At 45.3% G+C, this 24,080-nt stretch overlaps 1 protein-coding gene across 1 annotated transcript in view; it reads left to right on the forward strand.

Annotated features, from left to right (window-relative positions):
* LOC115643582 (nectin-3-like) overlaps positions 1–24,080 on the forward strand; it is a 55,522-nt gene that overhangs the window by 23,294 nt on the left and 8,148 nt on the right. Inside the window, exons 5-6 of the mRNA XM_030547599.1 lie at positions 9,184–9,301; positions 17,519–17,670. Coding sequence (XP_030403459.1) covers positions 9,184–9,301; positions 17,519–17,670 — 270 coding nt within the window. The remainder of the gene's footprint in view (positions 1–9,183; positions 9,302–17,518; positions 17,671–24,080) is intronic.

The following is a 24,080-nucleotide window of genomic DNA, read 5'->3' on the forward strand; positions in this document are numbered from 1 at the left end:
ACCATTCATCTTAGCGGGCCTAGTGTATCTATGAGGGACCATCGCAACCCCGACTAGACTTATTAGATCACATGGTCCCTCTATATCTCCCAGTTCACATTGCATAGACTTTCCTAGATTTGGGCATTGGGCCGCGATATGCCCCAATTCGCCACAGGCATAACATCAGTACCCCGCTCAGGGCAGCCCCTTATTTTTCAGGCTGCTGAGATTTATCCCGAGTCTTTCTCCCCCAGTCCTCCAGTTTCTCCAGGACTGCCAGCTCCTCTTCCGCCTCCTTCCTCCCCTCCATTGTCTGGCCTGGCGCTCAGGCAAACCGGGGCCTCGGTGCAGGGACTGGTCTCCAATTCTGGTGCCTTCCTTCTCCAGTGGTCCAAGAAAGTTGTTGGGCTGTTAAGTGTCTCTCTATGAGAGCAACTAGTTCATCATAAGAGGAGGGATCATTTTGGCGGACCCACCCATGTATGTCTGGCAGCAACCCCCTCATGTACCTGTCCAATACCAGGATTTCCACTACCTTCTCTGGCCCATGGGTCTTCGGGCAGAGTCACTTCCGGGCGAGGTGGATCCAGTCAAACAGCTGGGACCTTGGTGCTTTGTCATCCTGGTACTTCCACTCGTGGAAGCGCTGGGCACTTATGGCCGGCGTCACACCTGCCCTCGCCAGGATTTCCGCCTTCAGCTGGGGGTAATCCATAGCTGCTTCTCTGGTCATGTCGAAGTAGGCCTACTGGGTCTCCCCACACAGGAGTGGAGCCAGGAGGCCTGCCCACTGGTCTTGGGGCCAGGCCTGCTACAGTGCCATCCTCTTGAATGCAAGGAGATATGCCTCTATATCGTCTTGGGCTGACTGGTTCATCAGCAATTGGTTTGTCTCCTGTTGGACATGTACTGACTCTTGCTGGGCCACCACCTGTACTCTGGTAGCCTCTTGTTGAACTGCAGTGGCCTGTATCAATGCCTTCACTACGTCCTCCATTTTTTAAATTTTTTTTTTTGTGATTTACCTTGCCCTGAGATGGCTTGCCACAGAGCCTCACTCACTATCTCATCCCACCCCTGACACCAGGTGTGGCAAAGTACCTGCTTCTCCTCAGCAGGCTCAGTCCTTTTTAGCCTTGGAAACACAGGCTTGGGCAAAGCAAAATCCTTCCAGGTCGCACAGGATCTGGCTAATCCTTCCCTCAGTCAGTCCTTTGTGCTGGGTTTCTCCCCTTCTGAGGACAGAGTGCAGCCTTTCTTTCTGGAAGGTTTCAGAGCCTTGCTGCACCTAACTTGCTGGCAGCTTCTCTGCTTCTCTCACTCTCCCCTCTGCTTTCACGGCAAGGAGGGTTTAAAAAGTTCTCCAGCAGTTGGGGCCAGCTGAACCTAATTAGTTCCCTGGTAACTCCTTTTCCAGCTGAATCTTATTTCCCCATGGCTCTCTCTCCTCAGTGGATACAGAGAAGCCTTTTAACCTCCCAGGGACTAATTGCTACCCCTCCCTTTGTAGCCATTTGTCCTAGGTTTACAACTATATATATGTAATAATAATTTAAAAAAAAAAGAAAAAATGAAGAGAAGAGAAAAGAATGTTTTATGGCCAGAGCATAATGCTACAAGTCATACTGTTAACTACCAAAGAAAGTAGGCTGAAGAACATAACAAGGGGTGATTTGTTTAACAGCTTGTGGAGCAAGAATCTTTAGTACTACTTTCTCTTTAACCGCAAACAAACAAAACCGAAACAAACAAACTAACCCAGAAGGGAAAAAAAAACCCACCTTGGTATATATGAAACTAGTTAGGTGATAGCACTTGAAATACACAACAAAGAAGATTTGGGTTCTAAGAGCACACTGGAGATGTGTAGTTGTAAATAAGTGCATCATGCATTTCTATGGTATTTATTAAAAAACTGAGTACATGTAAGTTAAATTACAGAATCGTTTAAGTAAACGTGTAAAATATAGTGTCTTTTCCTGGTTAGTAAAAGCAATCCCACCAAATGTAGCCTAAAGGCTGTATTTAGTTGCAGTTCACATGTTCTAATGGTTACCAATGAATGAGCATCAACCTCACCTTGGTGATGGTGGTGGGGAAATAAAGTACACATACAAAGCTAGAGTAAAACAAGATTTCTTGCTTGCTGATTACAATTCAACTTCTATCACTTTGATTTTAAATCAGTCCATCCTGGCAATGTGCAGCACAGGGATGTCAGAGCTGTCAATTGTCCTGATTACTTTTAAATATCCATTGTGTCATCAACTTTACCTGCTGTGATAAACAAATCTGCCTTGAAAATGAGTTAGTAACTGTAAGTTATTGGGGATAAAATCAATGAATCATAGAATACCAGGATTGGAAGGGATCTCAGGAGGTATCTAGTCCAACCCCCTGGTCCAAGCAGGACCAATCCCCAACTAAATCATCCCAGCCAGGGCTTTGTCAAGGCTGACCTTAAAAACCTCTAAGGAAGGAGATTCCATCACCTTCCTTGGTAACCCATTCCAGTGCTTCACCACCCTCCTAGTGAAAATGTTTTTCCTAATATCCAACCTAAACCTCCCCCACTGCAACTTGAGACAATTACTCCTTGTTCTATCATCTGGTACCACTGAGAACAGTCTAGATCCATCCTCTTTGGAACCCTCTTTCAGGTAGTTGAAAGCAGCTATCAAATCCCCCCTTATTCTTCTCTTCTGCAGACTAAACAATCCCAGTTCCCTCAGCCTCTCCTCATAAGTCATGTGCTCCAGCTGCCTAATCATTTTTGTTGTCCTCCGCTGGACTCTTTCCAATTTTTCCACATCTTTCTTGTAGTGAGGGGCCCAAAACTGGACACAGTACTCCAGATGAGGCCTCGCCAATGTCAAATAGAGGAGAATGATCACGTCCCTCAATCTGCTGGCAGTGTCCCTACTTATACAGCCCAAAATGCCGTTAGCCTCCTTGGCAACAGGACACACTGTTGACTCATATCCAGCTTCCTGTCCACTGTAACCCCTGTCATACACCTAGTCCCAGATTTGGACCTTAGCATCCAAAATATGGGGGTTAGCATGAAAAGCTCCAAGCTTAGTTACCAGCTTGGACCTGGTAAAGCTGCCACCACCCAAAAAATTAGAGTGTTTTGGGGCAATCTGGTCCCCACAAAAACCTTCCCTGGGGACCCCAAGACCCAAATCCCTTGAGTCTTACAACAAAGGGAAATAAACCTTTTCCCTTCCCCCCTCCAGGTGTTCCTGGAGAGATACACAGAAGCAAACTCCGTGACTCTAAACAGAGGGAGTCCACCCTCTCTATTTCCAGTCCTGGAAACACAAGCACTTTCCTCTTCACCCAGAGGGAATGCAAAGTCAGGCTATTAAATCTAACACACACAGATTTCCCCCTGACTTCTTCCTCCCACCAATTCCCTGGTGAGCACAGACTCAATTCCCTGGAGTCCCCCAATAAAGAAAAACTCTAACAGGTCTTAAAAAGAAAGCTTTATATAAAAAGAAAGAAAAAGTACATAAAAATGGTCTCTCTGTATTAAGGTGACAAATACAGGGTCAATTGCTTAAAAGAATATTGAATAAACAGCCTTATTAAAAAAGAATACAATTCAAAGTACTCCAGCAACTATAGACATGGAAATACAAAAAAAACATATAAATCACTATCTGATCTTTTGTACTTACAACTGGGAAACAGAAGATTAGAAAGCAGGAAATAGAAATCACTTCTCATAGCTGAGAGAGAGACAGACAGAAGACCAGAACAAAGGACTCACACACAAACTTCCCTCCACCCAGATTTGAAATAATCCTGTTTCCTGATTGGTCCTCTGGTCAGGTGCTTCAGATACTTATTTCCAGGTGAAAGAGACATTAACCCTTAGCTATCTGTTTATGACAACCTCTAGGTCCTTTTCTGCAGAACTCCCGCCTAGCCATTCGGTCCCTAGTCTGTAACAGTGTGTGGGATTCTTTCGTCTTAAGTGCAGGACTCTGCACTTGTCCTTTTATATACAGGAATTGAAGGGAGGTTAATGCAACTTTTCTGCCTTGACTGAAAATGTACTTTTTTTTATTTCGTTAGTTGAACCGACTGTGAGCCTAACAAAGGGACCAAACTCTTTAATAGATGGTGAAAATAAAAAAATAGCAGCCATTTGTACAGCAGCCACTGGAAAACCTGGTGCAGATATTGAGTGGGAAGGAGGTTTTGGAGAAGTGGAATCCTTTTCTACTTTATTTCCAAATGAAACCGTGACAGTTGTTGCTCGGTACAAAGTCATACCCACCAAATTTGCCACAGGAAGACACATAACTTGTGTTGTGAGGCATCCGGCTTTGGAAAAGGAGCTGAGATATCCTTACACATTGGACATACTATGTAAGTATACAACAAGTTAACTGTTGCTTTTACAGAGCTACGGAGAGGTGAAGTGAGTTGATCAAGGATTTGCAGCAGGCCACTGCCTGAGCTGGGAGTAGAACCCAGGTCTCCTGAGACACAGTCAGTTCCCTGCTTCCCAAAACACATTGCCACTTACATTTTCATTAACTTGGTTTAATTACCCATTTATATTCCTCCTATGTTTCTTCATGGGCCCTTATTTTTTTTAACAGATGTGACTAATACTCAGATGTTGAAGCTGAAAATTCAATTCCTTATTATAAGCAAAATTCAACAAGAATTGAGGTATTTAAAAATACGTGGAATGGTGGTTGCCATTTCTGTCACATTTGGAATAATACAAGTCATGATATCCTCAAAGAACTTCAATGATGAAAAATATTATGGAGTAACTGTGCTTAACCAGATCACTCACTACACTACTGAGAGTGTTAGAGAAAGCGTGGATAATTTGAGAATCCCTCCACTTGGAAGTTTGTTTTCTTTTTTAATAGAGATTTTTTTTTGGTTTGTTAAACTTGATGTCCCTAAAAGAAACAAGTGACAGAAGATGATAAATTACCAAGCCCCCCTCCTTATTTGACCCTAAGGTCTACCTTGTAATAATAATATTTATAATTTCGTAACTGCACCATCCATCTCAGTTGTAGAAATTTGCAGAGCTTTCATCTGTTAGCAGTGTTGGGGAGGAGGGATAGCTCAGTGGTTTGAGCATTGGCCTGTTAAATCCAGCATTGTGATTTCAATCTTTGAGGGGGGCCAGTTAGGGATCTGGGGCAAAAATCAGTACTTGGTCCTGCTAATGAAGGCAGGGGGCTGGACTCAATGACCTTTCAAGGTCCTTCCAGTTCTAGGATATAAGTATATCTCCAATTATAAATTTGTGTCTTTATTGCAGCAAATAAATTTCTGTGTATGACCAGATTGTTTTGGATTCTGCATCTTTGCATCCTACGTCATGCATCCGATGAAGTGGGTATTCACCCACAAAAGCTCGTGCTCCAAAATGTCTGTTAGTCTATAAGGTGGCACAGGACCCTTTGCTGCTTTTTTACAGATCCAGACTAACACGGCTGCCCCTCTGATACTGGACATCTTTACTATTGTTAGCATATCACAAGTAAAAAGCGTTGCACATGTACTACTTCAATTTCAGTTCATTAACAAATACAACAAGAAAAGACCTCTTTCTAGCCCTTTGCTTGTGAACTTCTGGCTGCTTGAAAAACTCTGTCTTGATGGTCACAGACAAAAGCCCAAACAAATGTAGGGCTTGTTTACAATGCCTTGCCGTTTGGATTGTGAGGGTGTGAATATCATTGCACAGCAAGTGCTGAGCTGCAGCTGCCCCATGTGGATACTGTGGGTGTGAACTAGGAGGTTCTTAGAACAGGACTACATTAGTGTGAATTTAGGAATCTCTTCATTCACACCCACGGCATCCATGCAGGGGAGTAGAAGTACAGCACTTGGCATGCAGTTCTTTTCACACTCCGATAGTGCAAACTGCAGTTTGAGACATGGCCTTAGCATATCTCCCTAGATTGACCACTAATAATGCAGTGCTCTGATGGCCTGCTGACTTTGACAAGAGTTGACCCCAAAATAAATTTCAGTCAGTTTCTCCCCTTTGAAGAGTAACTTGTAACTTGCCATAAAGAAGCTGAATTTCTTATAACCTTACATTGTATGCTATGTTGGTCATTTCAATGTACTGTTACAAACTTCAGTCCACGTAACCGAAAATGGATGCCTGAAGTTGGGCTATCAAATATATGACAAGAATTTTCAAAAGTCCAGAAAAATTTGGGTTCCTAAGGATTCAAAATGTTAGCTTTAGGCATCGATTTTCAAACACAAACTATAACACACTAATGGGTGTGCAGGAGAGGCGGGAAAGGAAGTGTAGGATGTAGATCTCAGAATAGAAAATATTGATGGGTTAGAGTAACTTAATTACTACTTCAGAAAAGCAACTGAGTAGTAAAAATATTTTAAAAATACTTTCACTCTTTACTGAACATCAGACCCCTTGCTGTAATCTGCTCTATCAAAGAATTAAATATTTACCACCAGTTACTAGTTGGTGGCATAAACACATGACCAAAAGAGAATTTTCAGTAAATTTAAACAACTGGTTTTTTTTTATGGTTACCACTGGCAATTGATCTGGTGCATTCGGGATGGGAATGATGTTGAGACTCTAGTATAATTCTTGATTTTTTGCCTTCAGTCATCTTGGGGAAATACCATAATAAATAAACGTACGGTCTGAGAGTGCCATTGATAGTAAAATTTTTAACATGGAATCAGGAAACATTTGAAATGGTATTAAAAGACTAAAATTATGACTTATTCCAAGTAATACACAACCTCCTTTAACATAGCCTTACAGTATCCTATCAAGTAAACACACTATTAACAACTTGTAAGAATTGTAAAGAACATTTTTGAAAGGCAAGTATGTTCTATTCAATCAATGAACTTTTGACAATTTTAGAACAGTCTGTATTGGAGGATTGGCTGGTTTTAATGTCTGTGATTGAATTTCAAAAGAACTTTAGACTATGTTACACATCTTTTCCCCAGTATTAGTTAGAAACAAAGAAACGTTAACACCTTCCAAAACAAATTACAAAAAGATACGGGACTTCATACTCATGAGAACTTGCCTAGTGGTCTTTAAAATTGTGTTGAGCATGAATAGAGAAGCAGTTCTGCTTAGTGCTTTGTTTCAATGTATACTAAGAGTCTGCAACTGAGTTCTGAATCTTTGCACTTGAACTGAGTAGAGTATTGTACCGGAGTTGTCATAAATAAAATATAAGAATAAGAAGCAAGTTGTGAGAACTGTTAATACTCCATCCAGGCCCTGTGCCCTGATACGCGAATAAGGAAGGACGTTATCATAAGGTGGTTTTTTTATGTGTAAATATAAACTGCAGATTAACTGAATATTAAGGCAGTCCTGTTGAGGAAGACTACCAGTTTTTAAACTGCTACTCCCTACATGTCATTTGCATTAGTGCACAGTCTGGAGAGAAAAAAGCTGCATCCTTACATTATTGATGACAATAGCTGAAGAGAGACCGGCCTAATAGGAAATTGCCAGTCTCTATAATGTAACCTTTCTGGCCTACCCCAGTAGCAACAACCAATATCCATAATATGCCTCCAACGTAAATTAATAGTAACGCTAAACTATATAAGCGTTGGGAAGATGTAGCTTCAGGGGGAAGAGAGAGAGATTTCAAGCCTTGCTCTCCTTTTCAACCTTCATGCCACCTGCATTTGGAGGAAGTAGTTGAGCCTGCTGTCCTGGACTGAGCGCAACTATCCTGCTCTGAATTCTGACCTCATATTACTTAAGTGGGCTATACCTTTACTTTTTACTGTAGCAGACCCTTTCAGTTGGCGTGTCAATTATATTTCAGTGTTTACATTGTGTTGTAGAATACTGTGAATTTGCCTCAAGTATCCCAGTTGAAGCCTTCCAATAAGTGTGTGTTTAAAACAGACATTTTCTACAGCTTGGTTAGTGTGAGATTCTGTGGGCAAGACTGAGTGGTTGAAAGAAGTTGGGAAGATGGGGTTCAGATAGGGAGCCACGATCACTATTAGTTGCTTCTTGAGTCCTTTGAAAAGAAATAAAACAAAATTAAATGCAGAATACACTAAAGTTCCTTGTTGGTTGGACTAGTAGTATTAGCATAGTGTGACAAAGCTCCTCCTCTACCTCGGTGGGTCCTGCACTTATTGGCTGATTTGCTCACCTCAGAGATCTTCCCTTCTGGTGGAACCCAGAGTCTGGGTCAACTCCTCCTGTGTCTGATCAGGAGTTGGAAGGTTTGGGGGGAACCCGGGCCCGCCCTCTACTCTGGGTTCCAGCCCAGGGCCCTGTGGATTGCAGCTGTCTATAGTGCCTCCTGTAACAGCTGTATGACAGCTACAACTCCCTGGGCTACTTCCCCATGGCCTCCTCCAAACAACTTCTTTATCCTCACCACAGGACCTTCCTCCTGGTGTCTGGTAACACTTGTACTCCTCAGTCTTCCAGTAGCACACCCTCTCACTCTCAGCTCCTTGTACCTCTTGCTCCCAGTTCCACACACGCACACCACGAACTGAAGTGAGCTCCTTTTTAAACTCAGGTGCTCTGATTAGCCTGCCTTAATTGATTCTAGCAGCTTCTTGACTGGCTGCAGGTGTTCTAATCAGCTTGTTTGCCTCAATTGTTTCCAGAAAGCTCCTGATTGTTCTGGGACCTTCCCTGTTACCTTACCCAGGGAAAAGGGAACTACTTAACCTGGGCTTAATATATCTGCCTTTTATCACTGTCCTGTAGCCCTCTGGCCTGATCCTGTCACAGCAGGCACAGTGCAGATACCTACTACAGTATAAATCATTAGCCAGAAGTTACCCATGTCGTATGTGCAATTCGTCATTTACCACTGTGTAATATGATTTTTTTTAAAATTCACAGAATTTGGTATATTTGAACTATTGAAGTTAGCACTGCATTATGCTAAAAATTGACATTGTTGATGTAAAGACAAACTAAAAACGTATGGGGCCCACTGATTTGCTTTATGTTAAGCCTCTGAAGCCAACTACCCATGTATACTTGTAATTTCCTAGGCTTTCCAGGTAGGACTACCATTGCTCATTGGAGATTAAACATTGTCATACTGTTAGTTATATAAAACATGTAGACATATCATTCTAAGCAATGCGCGTCTCCTTTTTAGTAATGTACTTTGAATATTGGAATGTGAAATGACTCATATTTTATAGATGCCCCTGAAGTTTCAATAACTGGGTATGATGGAAACTGGTTCTTTGGAAGAGAGCGTGTTTGGCTCCGGTGTAATGCTAACGCAAATCCACCACCCACAGACTTTACATGGACCAGGTGAGTGTTCATGAAAACGAAAGATGAATTTTTCCATTTAAATAAACAATCAGTATTTTAATAAAGGAGAGTTTTGAAGGGTGTTACTGGCTTACGACATAGTGGAAACAAGGCCCTTTGACTGCTACTAACTTGTCTGGTTTCAATACATGACTAATGCACATTCTGTGTAGTTAGAAATGAATGCTGTTGAAATATGTCCCATACTGATGCATCAGACGTATGGATTGAGATGTGGATGTTGTAAAGAAAAATATTGGTCTTATATAGTAGATGGCTTCTAAGGAGCAGTAGCAATTGGGGTGGGAAAGTACAAATGAAGAATGATTATTACTCTGAAGTCTGAGCAGTTACCAATGCTTTAGGAATAATCCACTTATTTTTATAAATGGAATAACTTCTTTGACAGGTGATTGTGATATTGAGTTTCTTGGGCTTAGTGTAAAACATTGCAAAGACCTGTTGTTCAGCCTTCCTCCTCCATGTGAGCTGGGGACATGTGTAAAGTAAAGACGCAAAAAACCTGGATATTATTTGAAGAAAATTATGTAGAATTGATATTACATTGAAAATGGGGATGGAAAACACTTGAAGTCTCATTTCAATCATCAAATTTACCATGCCCTAATGAAGAGTAAGCCACTGTATCTGCTTCCAAATAAGCTGCATGAGATGGCTTGCCTCGTGATTCAAAACTTAAGTCAACCCGTGTTGATATCTGGTATCTCTGTATGGCTTCCTGTTGTGTAATAAAAGCAGTATTTCATGACTCCAATATGAATTGGATGCCTTTACGGAGAGTCCTGCTGCCTGCCATCTGTAGTCTTGCATGTTAAGTACGTTCCCTTGGAGGGAACCACCTTCGAAGCAAATATATGGCCAAAAACTTCTCTTTTACTTCAACTTCACTTGGTCCGTCTGTCTGAAACAAAGAAAATAACTTGTGTGAGTGTTTAAGTGTATGTAATGCACAATTGTCATAACATTTCTTCCCAGATCTGTACCTTAGCGTCCAAAATATGGGTGTTGGCATGAAAACCTCCAAGCTTAGTTACCAGCTTGGACCTGGTAATTGCTGCCGCCAGCTAGGAATTATACAGTGCCTAGCTCACTGTGGTCCCCCAAAACCTTCCCTAGGGGATCCCCAGACTCAGATGCCTTGAGTCTTACAACAAAGGGAAATAACCCCCTCCCCTTGTTTCCTTGTTACTTCCTCCCAGGCTCCCCTCCCTGGACGACCCTAGGAGATTCCCTGTTTCCAGTCCTGGAAACACAAGTACCGAGAGATCTAATCTCTCTTCCCCCTCACCCAGAGGGTATGCAAAGTCAGGCTTAGTAAATCTAACACAAAGAGATTTTCTCCTTGACTTCTTCCACCCACCAATTCCCTGGTGAGCTGCAGACTCAATTCCCTGGAGTCCCCACTAAAGAAAAACTCAAACAGGTCTTAAAAAGAAAGTTTTATATTAAAAGAAAGAAAAAGACATTAAAATAGGCTCTGTATCAAGGTGACAATATACAGGGTCAATTGCTTAAGAGAAAAATGAATAAACAGCCTTATCCAAAAAGAATACAATTTAAAACATTCCAGCAACTACACACATATAAATACAAAAAAACAATATAAACCTATTGTCTCACTATCCTTGTACTTACAACTTGGAAACAGAAGATTAGAAAACCTGGAGATAGAAAAATCACTCTCAGAGTCGAGAGGGCACAGACACAAGACAAAGAACTCACACCCAAAACTTCCCTCCACCCAGATTTGAAAAAGTCTTGTTTCCTGATTGCTCCTCTGGTCAGGTGTTTCAGGTTACTGGTGTTACCCCTTTACAAGTAAAAGAACATTAACCCTTAGCTATCTGTTTATGACAACAGTAATAGTGCTATGAAAATCACTGATAGTAATAGTGCTATAAGAAGCATTAAAGATCAGCTGTGGTATCACCTTGTAGCCTCAAGTTGCTTCCTGGATCAGTTAGAAGAAAAAAGACTAATAGTTTTAGCGTTGTCTACACTGGAACTTCATTGGCAAAACTTTTGTCTTTTATCAGTGTTGCGTGCGCGCACACACACACACACCAAACAGCAGAAGTTTTACCAATGAAAAGCGCCAGTGTGAACAGTGCTTTGTCGGCAGGAGTCGCTCATTGCACGACTTTTAGCAGCACAGCTGTAGCGGCACAGGAATGTTGCTAAAAGCTGCCTGTTGTAGACAAAGCTTTTAAAAATTGTATTTGAAATGTGTAGTTAAGAATAATAAACATATAACCAAAGTTTCTTGAATGAAACCTAGTAAACACAAAACAAAATATGCTATCCAAGTATAATGAAGTCATCTCAACTGGATCACATTTAAACCAATTGGATTAAAAAAAAACCCTCCTATCCTCTCCAACATGTTATGGTGCAGGTTAAAAGTAATAAGGACAAATAACTAATCTGGTTTTACAAGATATGTTAACCTTCTCACTAAAGTGGCTTTCAAAACACTTAAACCAATTCCCAGATTCAATTTCATTCCTCATGTGGTACAGACAAGTCTAACATGATTTGTAAAAGCAGAGAACTTAATTTCAAGAAATTGTAGATTAAATTGTATACAAATTTCTTGTAATAAACTCTTTGGCAGAAACTTAATCATTATAAGAATGCCGAGTTTAAAAAGTTGAGGTTGCAATTTATTGGCAGGATACTGGGCTGCAGTGCAGAGGGTCAGACCACTATTATGCAAGGCTGGAGAGCCCTGTCATGCGTGGGGTATTGTACTTGCTTCTGAAAAATGTAATTTCATTTGGGGAAGGCAAAGTTAGAATCTCTCTTTGTCCCAGAAAAAAATTCAGTTGAAGTTGATTTCAAATCCAGTTTAAATTCTTATTAATGTGTTTGAATTGAACTGGTGCAGAATAGCTGTATTTTTGCGTTTTGTCCACTGAATTTTAAGGTAAAGGGGCTAAATTATATACTCAGTACTAGTAATAACACATGCTGAGTGATCTTAATAACCTGGAAGTAGATGGACAAATCTGTACACAACAAGATTAATGAATCCTTGTTTGGCTGGGGAGATGACAAACTCGTGTGTATTGCGACTGTGTGTTGTGTTCATGCAATGAAATGACAACAAAAGTCCATGCATGTACAATGAAAAATAACTTAAGTATAGATTTGTGCATGTTTAGCCACTTGACTCCTATGGTAGGAAGACTTTGCGATTGGCAAGGAGGATAGCTATTAAGCTGCAGAAATAAAACATTTCTATAGTTGTCTAGCAATCACTGGCCTATAGTCAGCAAGAACTCATGTGGGAGAAAGTCTGAGGATGTTCATTCACTGTACATGTTGAATTTTTAGGGTATTGTTCATGAAAAGTAGTTGTAGCATGTGATGTTGCATGGCAGAGTGTGTTGACACTTCACTCATGGAAATAACACACACACACACACACACACACACACACACACACACACACACACACACACACATTCTTCTTTGAGTAATGTCCCTGTGGGTGCTCTACATCAGGATACGCTACCTGCTCGTGCACTCTTGATCAGCGATGTTTGTCAGTGGTGTCCGCACCTATGCCCTCTTCACCTTCATACCCCAATAAACTGCCAGTGTCTTCAACAGAGCAGTCCGTGCCCAGCAGTTGAACTATGCAGCTGGCTGCCCTTTGCTTTCTTCTGCCTTTCTCATTTTAGTTTCTCCTTACTGTTTTTTTTCCTGTTAGCACAAGTTCATGCTTTGAGAGGGGTCATTCCTTCTTTCCTCTGGGTCCCTGTTCTCTCCCTCACCTCCGCCCTCACCTCCCGGCCTCATCCACAACCCCAAGTGTGGGTTAGGCTGTAGACCCTGGACTTCAAACCTTTCCATGTGTGCCACAAGTCCTTCCCTTGGAGTGATGGAGATTCAACCTGCCTCTCTGCTGCTTGAGAGAAATCCACATTCCCTCTAAATGTAAAGTCTACTTAAGATTTAAAAACAGATCTAAAAAATTGAGGTAGGAAAAACATACGTTCCTATTTCTGTAGTGCTTTTTGAGACCTAGGCGGTGAGTTATCCCCAAATATATTGGTTCCATTGACCAGCTCTCCTTCGGCAGTAACCAAAGGCGCTAGATTTCCCAAGGAAAGACCCCATTCTCCAGAATCAGAAAAAAAAGAGAAAGTCACTTCCTTGATCTGGGTTTGAAGAGACCTCATGTCCAAACATATATTGCTGAGGCTCCCTTTCCTGCAGTACTGTGACCACAGTAGCATACCTAGAAGTCATCTAGAGAGCTTCTGACACTGACATCTGACTCAGCCTTCATTTTGAGAGTCAAAGACAAAGTCCTTATTGCTACAGAAGTAGTGAACTCCATCCACTGTTGCACTTCTGTATAGATGAGTCTACAAAAAGTAATATATCCCTCCAAGAGGCTCAGCATTTATTCTCTCAGCTCTCTGGTGGTCAGGACCTTTTAATGAATGGAACAGACTACATTAATCCTGTTCAACACCATTGGACAAGGATCTAAAATGATTGGATCTGCTGGGTCATAAGAATAGCTTGTTGGTCTCCTGGTAGTTCAGAGTGGCTTGTTATCAAATCCTGATGGCTAAATGTGACTTCAGTTTATTAAAAATGTTCATCTTACTGAATATATGCCTCAGAAGCAGAGAGAACAATTTCAGGCCCTCACTGCAGAGGATCAAACAGCTGCCAAGGCATCTCTCCAGGGTTTGTACAATTGTCAGTTGCATATAACGGTCTATGGTTATGGCAGTAGTCCTGTGCCAACCTTCCTAGCTGTGGTTTTCAGGCCTCCCCTGGGAGATACAAAATACTATAGAGGACCTTCATTTTGAAGGCCCTCACGTTGTTGAGTGACAACCTGGACGGGTCCCTCCATTCTCTGAAGAACTACTGGGTGACACTAAGTTCTCTAGGCAGCTGTATACCTGCAACTAAAGAAAATACATCAGGTTACAGAGAACTCAATATTTTTGCCCAGTCCACTACCAACCTATGAGAATGGGTGAACATCCCCTGCTCTTGCGCACACAGAAGAAAACCAAATTCCCTAAGGGGTTTCCCCTTCCGCAACCTCCCAGCCAGTGATAATCTTCAATGTCTGTTTTGATCCATTGGTTGATAGTGGTAAACTACTTCTTGCTGTGGATCTTACATTGCACTTATTCCCCTCCCACCCTTATGGGGATTCTGTCTCCTATTACCAATCTTCCTGGGAGCTCATCACTTTGGACAGATGGATCCTAGAAGCAGTTTTCACGGGCTTCTCCATCCAGTCCACCCCATTCCTGTTTAGGGACCCTTCTCACAAAGAGTTCTTAAGGCAGGAGGTAAAATTCCTCCTGGCTCTGGGGGAGATTGAACATGTCCCATCAGACTTAATTGTGAGAAGATTCTGTTTCATCAGGATAGTATTCTCTTCTTGATATTTTCTTGTTCAGAAGGTACCCCATGAGGGGTCGGGGGAGCAGACCAATTTTGGACCTCAGGACTTAAAACACCTCCATCAGCTCCTGATCATTCAGAATATGACCCTAGGAACAATAATTCCCTCTGTCTGGGAGGCTTTATTCCTTGAACCTTCAGGATTCCTGTTTCCATGTCACCATTCATCCCTCACACAAGCAATTCCTGTGCGTTGTGGTAGGCAAGGACCATCTTCCCATAAAAAGGTTCTGCACTGCCAAATGTATCAAGAACCTATTCAACCTCTTCTCTCCTATCCAGGAACTAACATCAGCATGGGACCTCACTCTAGTTATCAATGTTCCATTTGAACCTGTGGGGAGTTGTTCCCTCCTTCATTTGGCCCTTAAGACCTTATTCCTCATAACCATTACTTTGGCCAGGAACGTAAGAGCTTGGAACCTTGATGGTGGGCCCACCGAATACAGTGTTGTACCAAAATAAGGTAACTCAGTCCCTAAGTCTTTTCTGAATTGCAAGTTAAGCAGGATTTTAATCTACCAATATTTACCCTGAGCCTCACTCTTACAGAGAAGTGAACCACCAGACACTTGATGTTTAAAGAGCTCTTGGCTTTTACCATGACAGGAGTAGGCCCTTTTGTGTTGCCCCTTGACTTTTCATCTCTCTTGCAGAAGGAATGAAAGAGGACATCTGATCTGCACCCAGGGGCTGTCCAAATGAGTTGAAGGTTGCACCCTCACATTCTATGAAGTTTCATTGTTAATCTGCCGTCGTCCACTGAGAGTTACTGCTCATTCCACCAAGACTCACTCTAACCCCTTTCAAATATAGACCAATTTCAGACATTTGCAGGGCAGCCACCTGGTCTTTGTCACCCATGTTTTACCTGCATTACGCTCTTTCCTGCCTGCCTCCAGGACTGACATGGCATTTGATGTTGTCCTGTGATCCACACTGAATCCACTTCCCCAACACCCTGTTCCACGATGGGAGTTTGCTGACATGGAGCATCCATGGGGTTACTACTCAGATAATCTCTCTGCTTTCTTTACCTTGTATAGTAACTGGAGTTCTTCCAGACATATGTCCCCAAGGGTATGCCACTACCCAACATCCTTCCCCTCTGCCTCAGAGCCTGTCTTGAAACATTGATGGCTGAGAAGAAACTGCACTGTCATTGGGTGTGCCCTCTCGATTTATTCTTAAATCAAGGCACAGGGGTTTTCAGGGTTCAGATGTGGATCCATAGACACTGCTGACCGAAAACTCCTATCAAGAGAGCAAGTTCCATGTGTATATCGTGATGTGGAGCACACATTGCAGGGAGGGGACATCCTTCGAAGAACTCCAGTTACTGTAAAAGGTAAATAACCTCTCTGCTCGTTTTTTGGTTAGTTGTAACCCCTGTGCGCCATAAAATCATCTAATTGCTTAATTAACAGTGAAGGATCATTTAAAGGTCCCCCTAAACAAAAGTGTCTCAGCACATTAACAAGAAACAGCTGGCAGAGCCAATATATATGTGAAATCATACAGGCTGTTCAAGATACAAATGAATTTGTGTTAAGCGCTACATTGAATGCTGCAAATATACTCAGAAAGCTCTTCCTCCTCCACACCTTTGAATTGTCGGCCCTTGATAGTAGTCCATCTCTCTTCCTCTAGAGATAGGGGTGCGGAAGATAGGCATTTCCACATGCATCAGCCTTGCATGTACTAACAAGACAGGGAGCTGTAGGTGGTCCTTCGGGTTTTGTAACTTTATTCCTACAATCATCTGTTTTTCTGAAAATATTGCTCCCTCGTCTAAACTTTCAGAGAAATCCTGAGACATAAATTCAGGTCTTATTAAGCCCAAATGTATTACCCTGACTTTGTGTCTCAGACTTCCAGTAATGGTGATTTGAGGGACTGAATTAGTTAAATTGTCCTGTTGGCAGTAAAACTATATTGTTACTAGTAAAAAGTATTTTCTTAAAAATTTGACACAGACTGAGCAGTGAGGCTGCACCCAATTGTGACATAATGAGCCCCAGAAACACCCCAGGGCTTACCCTATGTGCCAGGTGCAATAGGGCAGGCAGGATCCAAGGAGGGAGGGGCTTAGTATGGGGGAATCCAGGTGTGGGTTGGGAGGGTTCTGTGTGGGGCAGTCTGGGTGCGGGAGGCTTAGTGAGGGATCTGGGTAGAGGGGAAGATCTGGATGCACAGGGACTTGTTGGATGGTTCTGGGTGCAATGTTGATGGAACTCTGCCGGAGGATCCAGGTAAAGATGGTTGGGGCTCAGTGTGAGATGTGGGCTCATTGTGAGGATCCAGTGGGGTCAGGATCCAGGTGCAACTGGTTGGGGCTTGATAGGGTGTGTTGTTGGGGTGAACCAGGTGCAGGGGGAGTGGGGCTAGTCAGGAGGATTCTGGGTCTAAGGGGGTCTGGATGCTCGGGGAGCAGCTCCCTGTACCTTGATTCCTCCCTCTGCAGCTGAGGAGCGATGGCTATAGGAAATATGGGGGATGAGAGTGGGAGGGAGAGGAGTGAGTTGGCAGAGCTCCCGACAACTGGGGGAGAAATCTGGGGATGGGTCTAACATGATCCCAGATGCCATGCAGGGGAAGAGGAAGTCCCATCGTCCAAAGCCCAGCCGGGACTAGCAGCTCAGCCCAGCTCAAGATAGGAGCCACCAGCCAGGTCAGATAATACATTTTGCTTTTAAATTTTGTCATGTAAATTTTGAGAATGCTTAAACTTCCAAATATTTTCTAATTCAGGTTGGATGGGCAATGGCCTGAAGGTTTAATGTCTTCAAATAATACTTTGCATTTCAACCATCCATTGACTTACAATTATGCTGGGACTTATGTCTGTAAAGTGACCAATTCGCTTGGACAAACAAGTGATCAAAAGACGATCTACATTTTAGGTGAGTTGTTGTTTCTCCTTTCACTTCCTAGGCATGCTTTGTTTAAAATACTGTTTCAGAAATTGGATTAGATGTCTAGTTGAATGTGTTTTTTAGCCATGTTCTATAACAGATTACCTAAAACTCAGTCTTTGATTAAAGATAATATAAAACTGGGAAGGACAAATGGAAATCTAATAGGTTGGATATTAGGAAAAAAATTTTGCACTAGGAGGGTGGTGAAGCACTGGAATGGGTTACCTAGGGAGGTGGTGGAATCTCCATCCTTAGAGGCTTTTAAAGTCAGGCTTGACAAAGCCCTGGCTGGGATGATTTAGTTGGGGATTGGTCCTGCTTTGAGCAGGGGTTTGGACTAGATGACCTCCTGAGGTCCCTTCCAACCATTACTCTGCTAGTACTGCCACTGTTTCTAGGGGCTAATACCATTGTTCAATCATGCATGCTGTCTGCCAATTGTAGTACTTACCAGGACCACAGTAGTGTCTGAGATGATACATTAGCTCTAAGAGAAAGTGTTTCCCTCCCTCTACGGTGAAGACAGCATTATTGACAACATCCATGCTACCTAATTTGTGATCACTTGACAAATGGAAGAGATTTTAGCTGGGAAGGAGTTAAATAAAATGACAGAGTTGGAGGCGAGGGAAAGAAATGTTATCCAACCCAAGCTTAAAATACTTTTCTGAGGACGTCTGGTTTTATTCCTTTATCCTCAGCTGAGCTGGTCAGAATAACAGTGACGCCTCTCACTGCTCATGCACTCCTATGGGGCAGTCGTAAAGCTAATTACAAGCAGCAAAAATGGTTAGCTCACCTTGCTTCAACCAAGGCCAGCATAACCCATTTGGCAACCTAGGCAGTCACCTAGGGCGCTATCATTTGGCGGGCGGCGGCTGGATGTTTGGCCACCATGGTTGTTGGTGGTATTTTGGGGGCAGGACCTTCCACCACCTAGAGTGCCAAAAAGGCTGTCAGCGCTCCTGGCTACACCTGCCCCTTCCCGTCTGTGTGGTACTCTCTTGTGGGTGGGGTATTGCTGTTGGCAGACTTTTCATTAGTATTTAAATCAGGAAAGCACTTATACCAGGGTTTCCCATGGTAAAGAATCTCAGGAGCAGACAGAAGTGCCCTGTTACCGTAGTACATGTTCCTTTGAGTATATCAGCATATTGAAAGAGTACCATGGCCTAATGAAGATCATACATAGTAGCATCAGTAGTAGAGCTGAGACCCAACATTATTATATTGCCACGATGATGGGAGTAAATGAAATGGAATTGCTTAATTTTACCAATAGGTGCAAATGTTTCAATGAATGGGTGGTAGCAGTATTCAGAACATGAACTATAAATTCATTTTACTCTTTCTCTGTTCTTGAGGGCAAATCTGTATGGTAAGGTCTGAATCCATTCTTATCTCAGTAGCTACTGTGCTGGTGGCACTACAGATTCAGCCTGTAGACCACTGAGAGTGAGTAGTGAAGTAACAGCCTCTTTGGCTAACAGAGCAGAAAAAATATCGTTCTTGGAGGCTCTGAATGGAGAATGAAATTGAGCAAGATAGCACCACAAAATCCACATTTAAAACATTGAAGTCACACCCTCTGTATGCCAAGTACATACTTGAGCAGGCTTCACTACTTCATAGCAGAGTGCCACGGGCTGTATACCTCAGACCACATTGACTATAAACGAATGGGAGGGGAAGGTGAGTGACCTTGAACTCGGTACAGCTTAATCTGGCTTGGGGAGAATTTAGACAATACTGTCAAAGATAGAATTTCAATATTTGAACCAAATTGGTATAAGCATGCAAAATATTAGTGTTAAACCCTTTCAAAAACACATTTGAAGAAGCTCGTAAGTATGCATGTGCAGTTCTATGACCTGAAAATAAATGTATCAATATCTTCCTGAGGATAAATCCCCTGTAAATTGTTCTGTAACGCTCTGCGTTTTGCCTTCGTTGAACTATTATGTTACTGAAGACAGCCAATGCTTAATTGGAAAGGTTGACTAAGAAGCTTTGGAAAAACTGTACAAAACCTATGTAAGGGTTTGAAAGCTTCCTGGGTATTTAAAATCAAATAAACCATTTAAACAGAGGTGGTTATTTGTTAAAACAGTAGTTTAAAACTATTTTAGTCCTGCAGCATTGATGACAAGAACACCTAACATATGGGAACTATAATCCTTAAACCTGTTCAGTTGCATGTTAACTAAGGCAGAAGAAATCCGCTGGAAGTAGACATAAATTTTAAAAAGAAATGTAATTTGCTATTACAGATTACAATACATAGAATCTGAACAATTAAATATATTTGATCTTGAAAACAGTTTTTAATGAACAGCTTGCCTCTATTATTTAGACCAGGGGTGGGCAAGCTTTCAGAAGCGGTGTGTGGAATCTTCATTTGTTCACTCTAATTTAAGCTTTCATGTTTTCAGAAGGTCTCTTTCTGTAAGTCTGTAATAAATAACTGAAACTATTGTTGTATGTAAAGTAAATAAGGTTTTTAAAATGTTTAAGAAGCTTCATTTAAAATTAAATTAAATTGCAGAGCCCCCTGGACCGGTGGCAAGGACCTGGGCAGTGTGAGCGCCACTGAAAATCAGCTCACGTGCCGCCTTCGGCACTCGTTCCATAGGTTGCCTACCCCTGATTTAGACACATTGAGCATATTGTGGCTGCAGTCTTTGTAAAATGAAATAACTACCAAATTCTAAAATTACTTTGCTCCCCTTTTTCTATTTCAAAGATAACAAGGATTCTTAGACTTCCAAATGATTTTTTTCCACTAAAAATCAGTATTAACTATTTGTATCTTAAACTATTTCAGTTATCCTAACATGCCTGTCCACAGCTTCCAACTGATTATCAAAAAACTTTAAAAACCTCAACAGTGCATACCAGTCTGGAAGAATGGTCAGAAAAATTAGCCAACCAGTCATTAATCTGTAGGTAAACAGCCATAATGATGGTGAAATTTTCAAGATTGTTGAGCTATGCAGAGTACAAAAGAAATTGCTTGGGTGCTAATGTATGATTGCAAATATACATTCTAAGGGAAATTAAGGTAGACACAATTGTCAATAAACATATTCAACTTCTATAGACTAAGAATTTCATTCAAACATAAACTTAATAAACAAGAAAAGTAAAATCAAAATTGAACATCAAGTTAATCTGTTTCTGTGAAGTTTCCTAAAGTAGTAAGAGAAAAAGGATTGAGAACTGAGCTTAACGTTGGTGAGGAATTTTACCTGATCACATATCTAGCACTAAAATGCTGTAATGCAGGCCTGCACAACTCGTAAAGCGGCAAGGGCCATATTACTCCAAAGAAAACAGCTGAGGGCTGAAACCCCCCCAGCACCGCCACCCCCCCACCTCTGCCAGCGTCACCCAATCCCCCTGAAACACAACCCCCCAGCACCGCCCGCCCCCCGCAAAACAACTCCCCCCCAAGCGCTGCCCACCCCACAGAAACAAACCCTCCTTCCCCAGCACCGCCCTGCTGAAACAGCAGTATTGAACCTCGGGCAATATGTTATGGGGGCCCCTAAGGCAATATAATTAAGCTAAAAGAAAAATGTCTTTTTTTACTAGAAGTAGAATAAGATCTTCCCCCACCTTGTAATAGGTTGCCCTGTTGAATGAATGAGGTGTGACTGAGGAAGGCGTGGAAGGCAGCACCTCCAGACAGCTGCAACCCTTGGAGAGGGGCTGGGAGCCAGACCAGATCAGTAGAACAAGTCAGCCACTGACTCCTTGCTCGCCTCCTCACCCCCTGCCACTGCCTGCCCACCCGCTCGCCTCTTCAGCCCCCCTTCCCCGCCGCCGGCTCACCTGCCCCCCCACCACTGCCTGCCTGCTCACCTCCTCCAACCCCCACTCCCCGCTCGCCTCCTCAGCCCCCCTTCCCCGCTACCGGCTCATCTGCTCCCCCACCATTGCCCGTCCACTCGCATCCTCAGCCCTTTTCCCTCGCCGCCAGCTCACCTGTTCCCCTGCCAATGCCCGCCCGCTCGCCTCCTCAGACCCCCGCTCGCCTCCTCAGCCCCCCTTCCCCGCTGCCGGCTCAACTACCCCCCTCGCCACTGCCCATCCACTCGCTTCCTCAGCCCTTCTCCCTGCCGCCAGCTCACCTGCTCCCCCGCCAATGCCCGCCTGCTCACCTCCTCAGACTCCCACTCCCCTGTCGCCTCCTCAGCCCCCCTTCCCCACCACCGGCACACCTGCCCCCCCACCATTGCCCGTCCACTCGCTTCCTCAGCCCCCCTTCCCCGCTGCCGGCTCAACTAACCCCCTCGCCACTGCTCGTCCACTCGCTTCCTCAGCCCTTTTCCCTCGCCGCCAGCTCACCTGCTCCCCTGCCAATGCCCGTCCGCTCGCCTCCTCAGACCCCCACTCCCCGCTTGCCTAGTCAGCCCCCCTTCCCTGCTGCCGGCTCAACTACCCCCCTCGCCACTGCCCGTCTACTCGCTTCCTCAGCCCTTTTCCCTGCCGCCAGCTCACCTGCTCCCCCGCCAATGCCCACCCGCTCACCTCCTCAGATCCCCACTCTCCTCTCGCCTCCTCAGCCCCCCTTCCCCGCCGATGGCTCACCTGCCCCCCCACCACTGCCCGTCTGCTCACCTCCTCCGACCCCCACTCCCCGCTCGCCTCCTCAGCCCCGCTTCCCAGACGCCGGCTCATCTGCCCCCCTCGCCACTGCCCGTCCACTCGCTTCCTCAGCCCTTCTCCCTCGCTGCCAGCTCACCTGCCCCCACGCCAATGCCCGCTCGCTCACCTCCTCAGACCCCGCTCGCCTCCTCAGCCCCCCTTCCCCACCGCCGGCTCATCTGCCCCCCCACTGCCCGTCCACTGGCTTCCTCAGGCCTTCTCCCTCGCCACCAGCTCACCTGCTCCCGTGCCAACGCCCGCCCGCTCACTTCCTCAGCCCTTTCCCTCGCCGCCAGCTCACCTGCTCCCCTGCCAATGCCCGCCCGCTTGCCTCCTCAGACCCCCCCTCCCTGCTTGCCTCCTCAGCCCCCCTTCCCCGCTGCCGGCTCAACTACCCCCCTCGCCACTGCCCGTCCACTCGCTTCCTCAGCCCTTTTCCCTGCCGCCAGCTCACCTGCTCCCCCGCCAATGCCCGCCCGCTCACCTACTCAGACCCCCACTCCCCTCTCGCCTCCTCAGCCCCCCTTCCCCGCTGACGGCTCACCTGCCCCCCCCCCACTGCCCGCCTGCTCACCTCCTCTGACCCCCACTCCCCGCTCGCCTCCTCAGCCCCGTTTCCCAGACGCCGGCTCATCTGCCCCCCTCGCCACTGCCCATCCACTCGCTTCCTCAGCCCTTCTCCCTCGCTGCCAGCTCACCTGCCCCCCTGCCAATGCCCGCTCGCTCACCTCCTCAGACCTCGCTCGCCTCCTCAGCCCCCCTTCCCCACTGCCAGCTCACCTGCCCCCCCCCCACTGCCCGTCCACTGGCTGCTTCAGGCCTTCTCCCTCGCCACCAGCTCACCTGCTCCCCTGCCAATGCCCGCCCGCTCGCCTCCTCAGACCCCCACTCCCCGCTCGCCTCCTCAGCCCCCCTTCCCTGCTGCCGGCTCACCTGCCCCCCCACCACTGCCCGCCTGCTCACCTCCTCCGACCCCCACTCCCCGCTCACCTCCTCAGCCCCGCTTCCCAGACGCCGGCTCATCTGCCCCCCTCGCCACTGCCCATCCACTCGCTTCCTCAGCCCTTCTCCCTCGCTGCCAGCTCACCTGCCCCCCCGCCAATGCCCGCTCGCTCACCTCCTCAGACCCCGCTCGCCTCCTCAGCCCCCCTTCCCCACCGCCGGCTCACCTGCCCCCCCCACTGCCCGTCCACTGGCTGCCTCAGGCCTTCTCCCTCGCCACCAGCTCACCTGATCCCCTGCCAACGCCCGCCCGCTCGCTTCCTCAGCCCTTTTCCCTCGCCACCAGCTCACCTGCTCCCATGCCAATGCCCGCCCGCTCGCCTCCTCAGACCCCCACTCCCCGCTCGCCTCCTCAGCCCCCCTTTCCCACTGCCGGCTCACCTCCTCCCCCACCATTGCCCGTCCACTCGCTTCCTCAGCCCTTTTCCCTCGCCGCCAGCTCACCTGCTTCCCTGCCAATGCCCGTCCGCTCGCCTCCTCAGACCCCCACTCCCCGCTTGCCTCCTCAGCCCCCCTTCCCCGCTGCCGGCTCAACTACCCCCCTCGCCACTGCCCGTCCACTCGCTTCCTCAGCCCTTTTCCCTGCCGCCATCTCACCTGCTCCCCCACCAATACCCGCCCGCTCACCTCCTCAGACCCCCACTCCGCTCTCGCCTCCTCCGCCCCCCTTCCCCGCCGCCGGCTCACCTGCCCCCCCGCCACTGCCCGCCTGCTCACCTCCTCCGATCCCCACTCCTCGCTCG

This window comes from Gopherus evgoodei, unplaced genomic scaffold, assembly GCF_007399415.2.
Source record: "Gopherus evgoodei ecotype Sinaloan lineage unplaced genomic scaffold, rGopEvg1_v1.p scaffold_63_arrow_ctg1, whole genome shotgun sequence".
NCBI lineage: Eukaryota > Metazoa > Chordata > Testudines > Testudinidae > Gopherus > Gopherus evgoodei.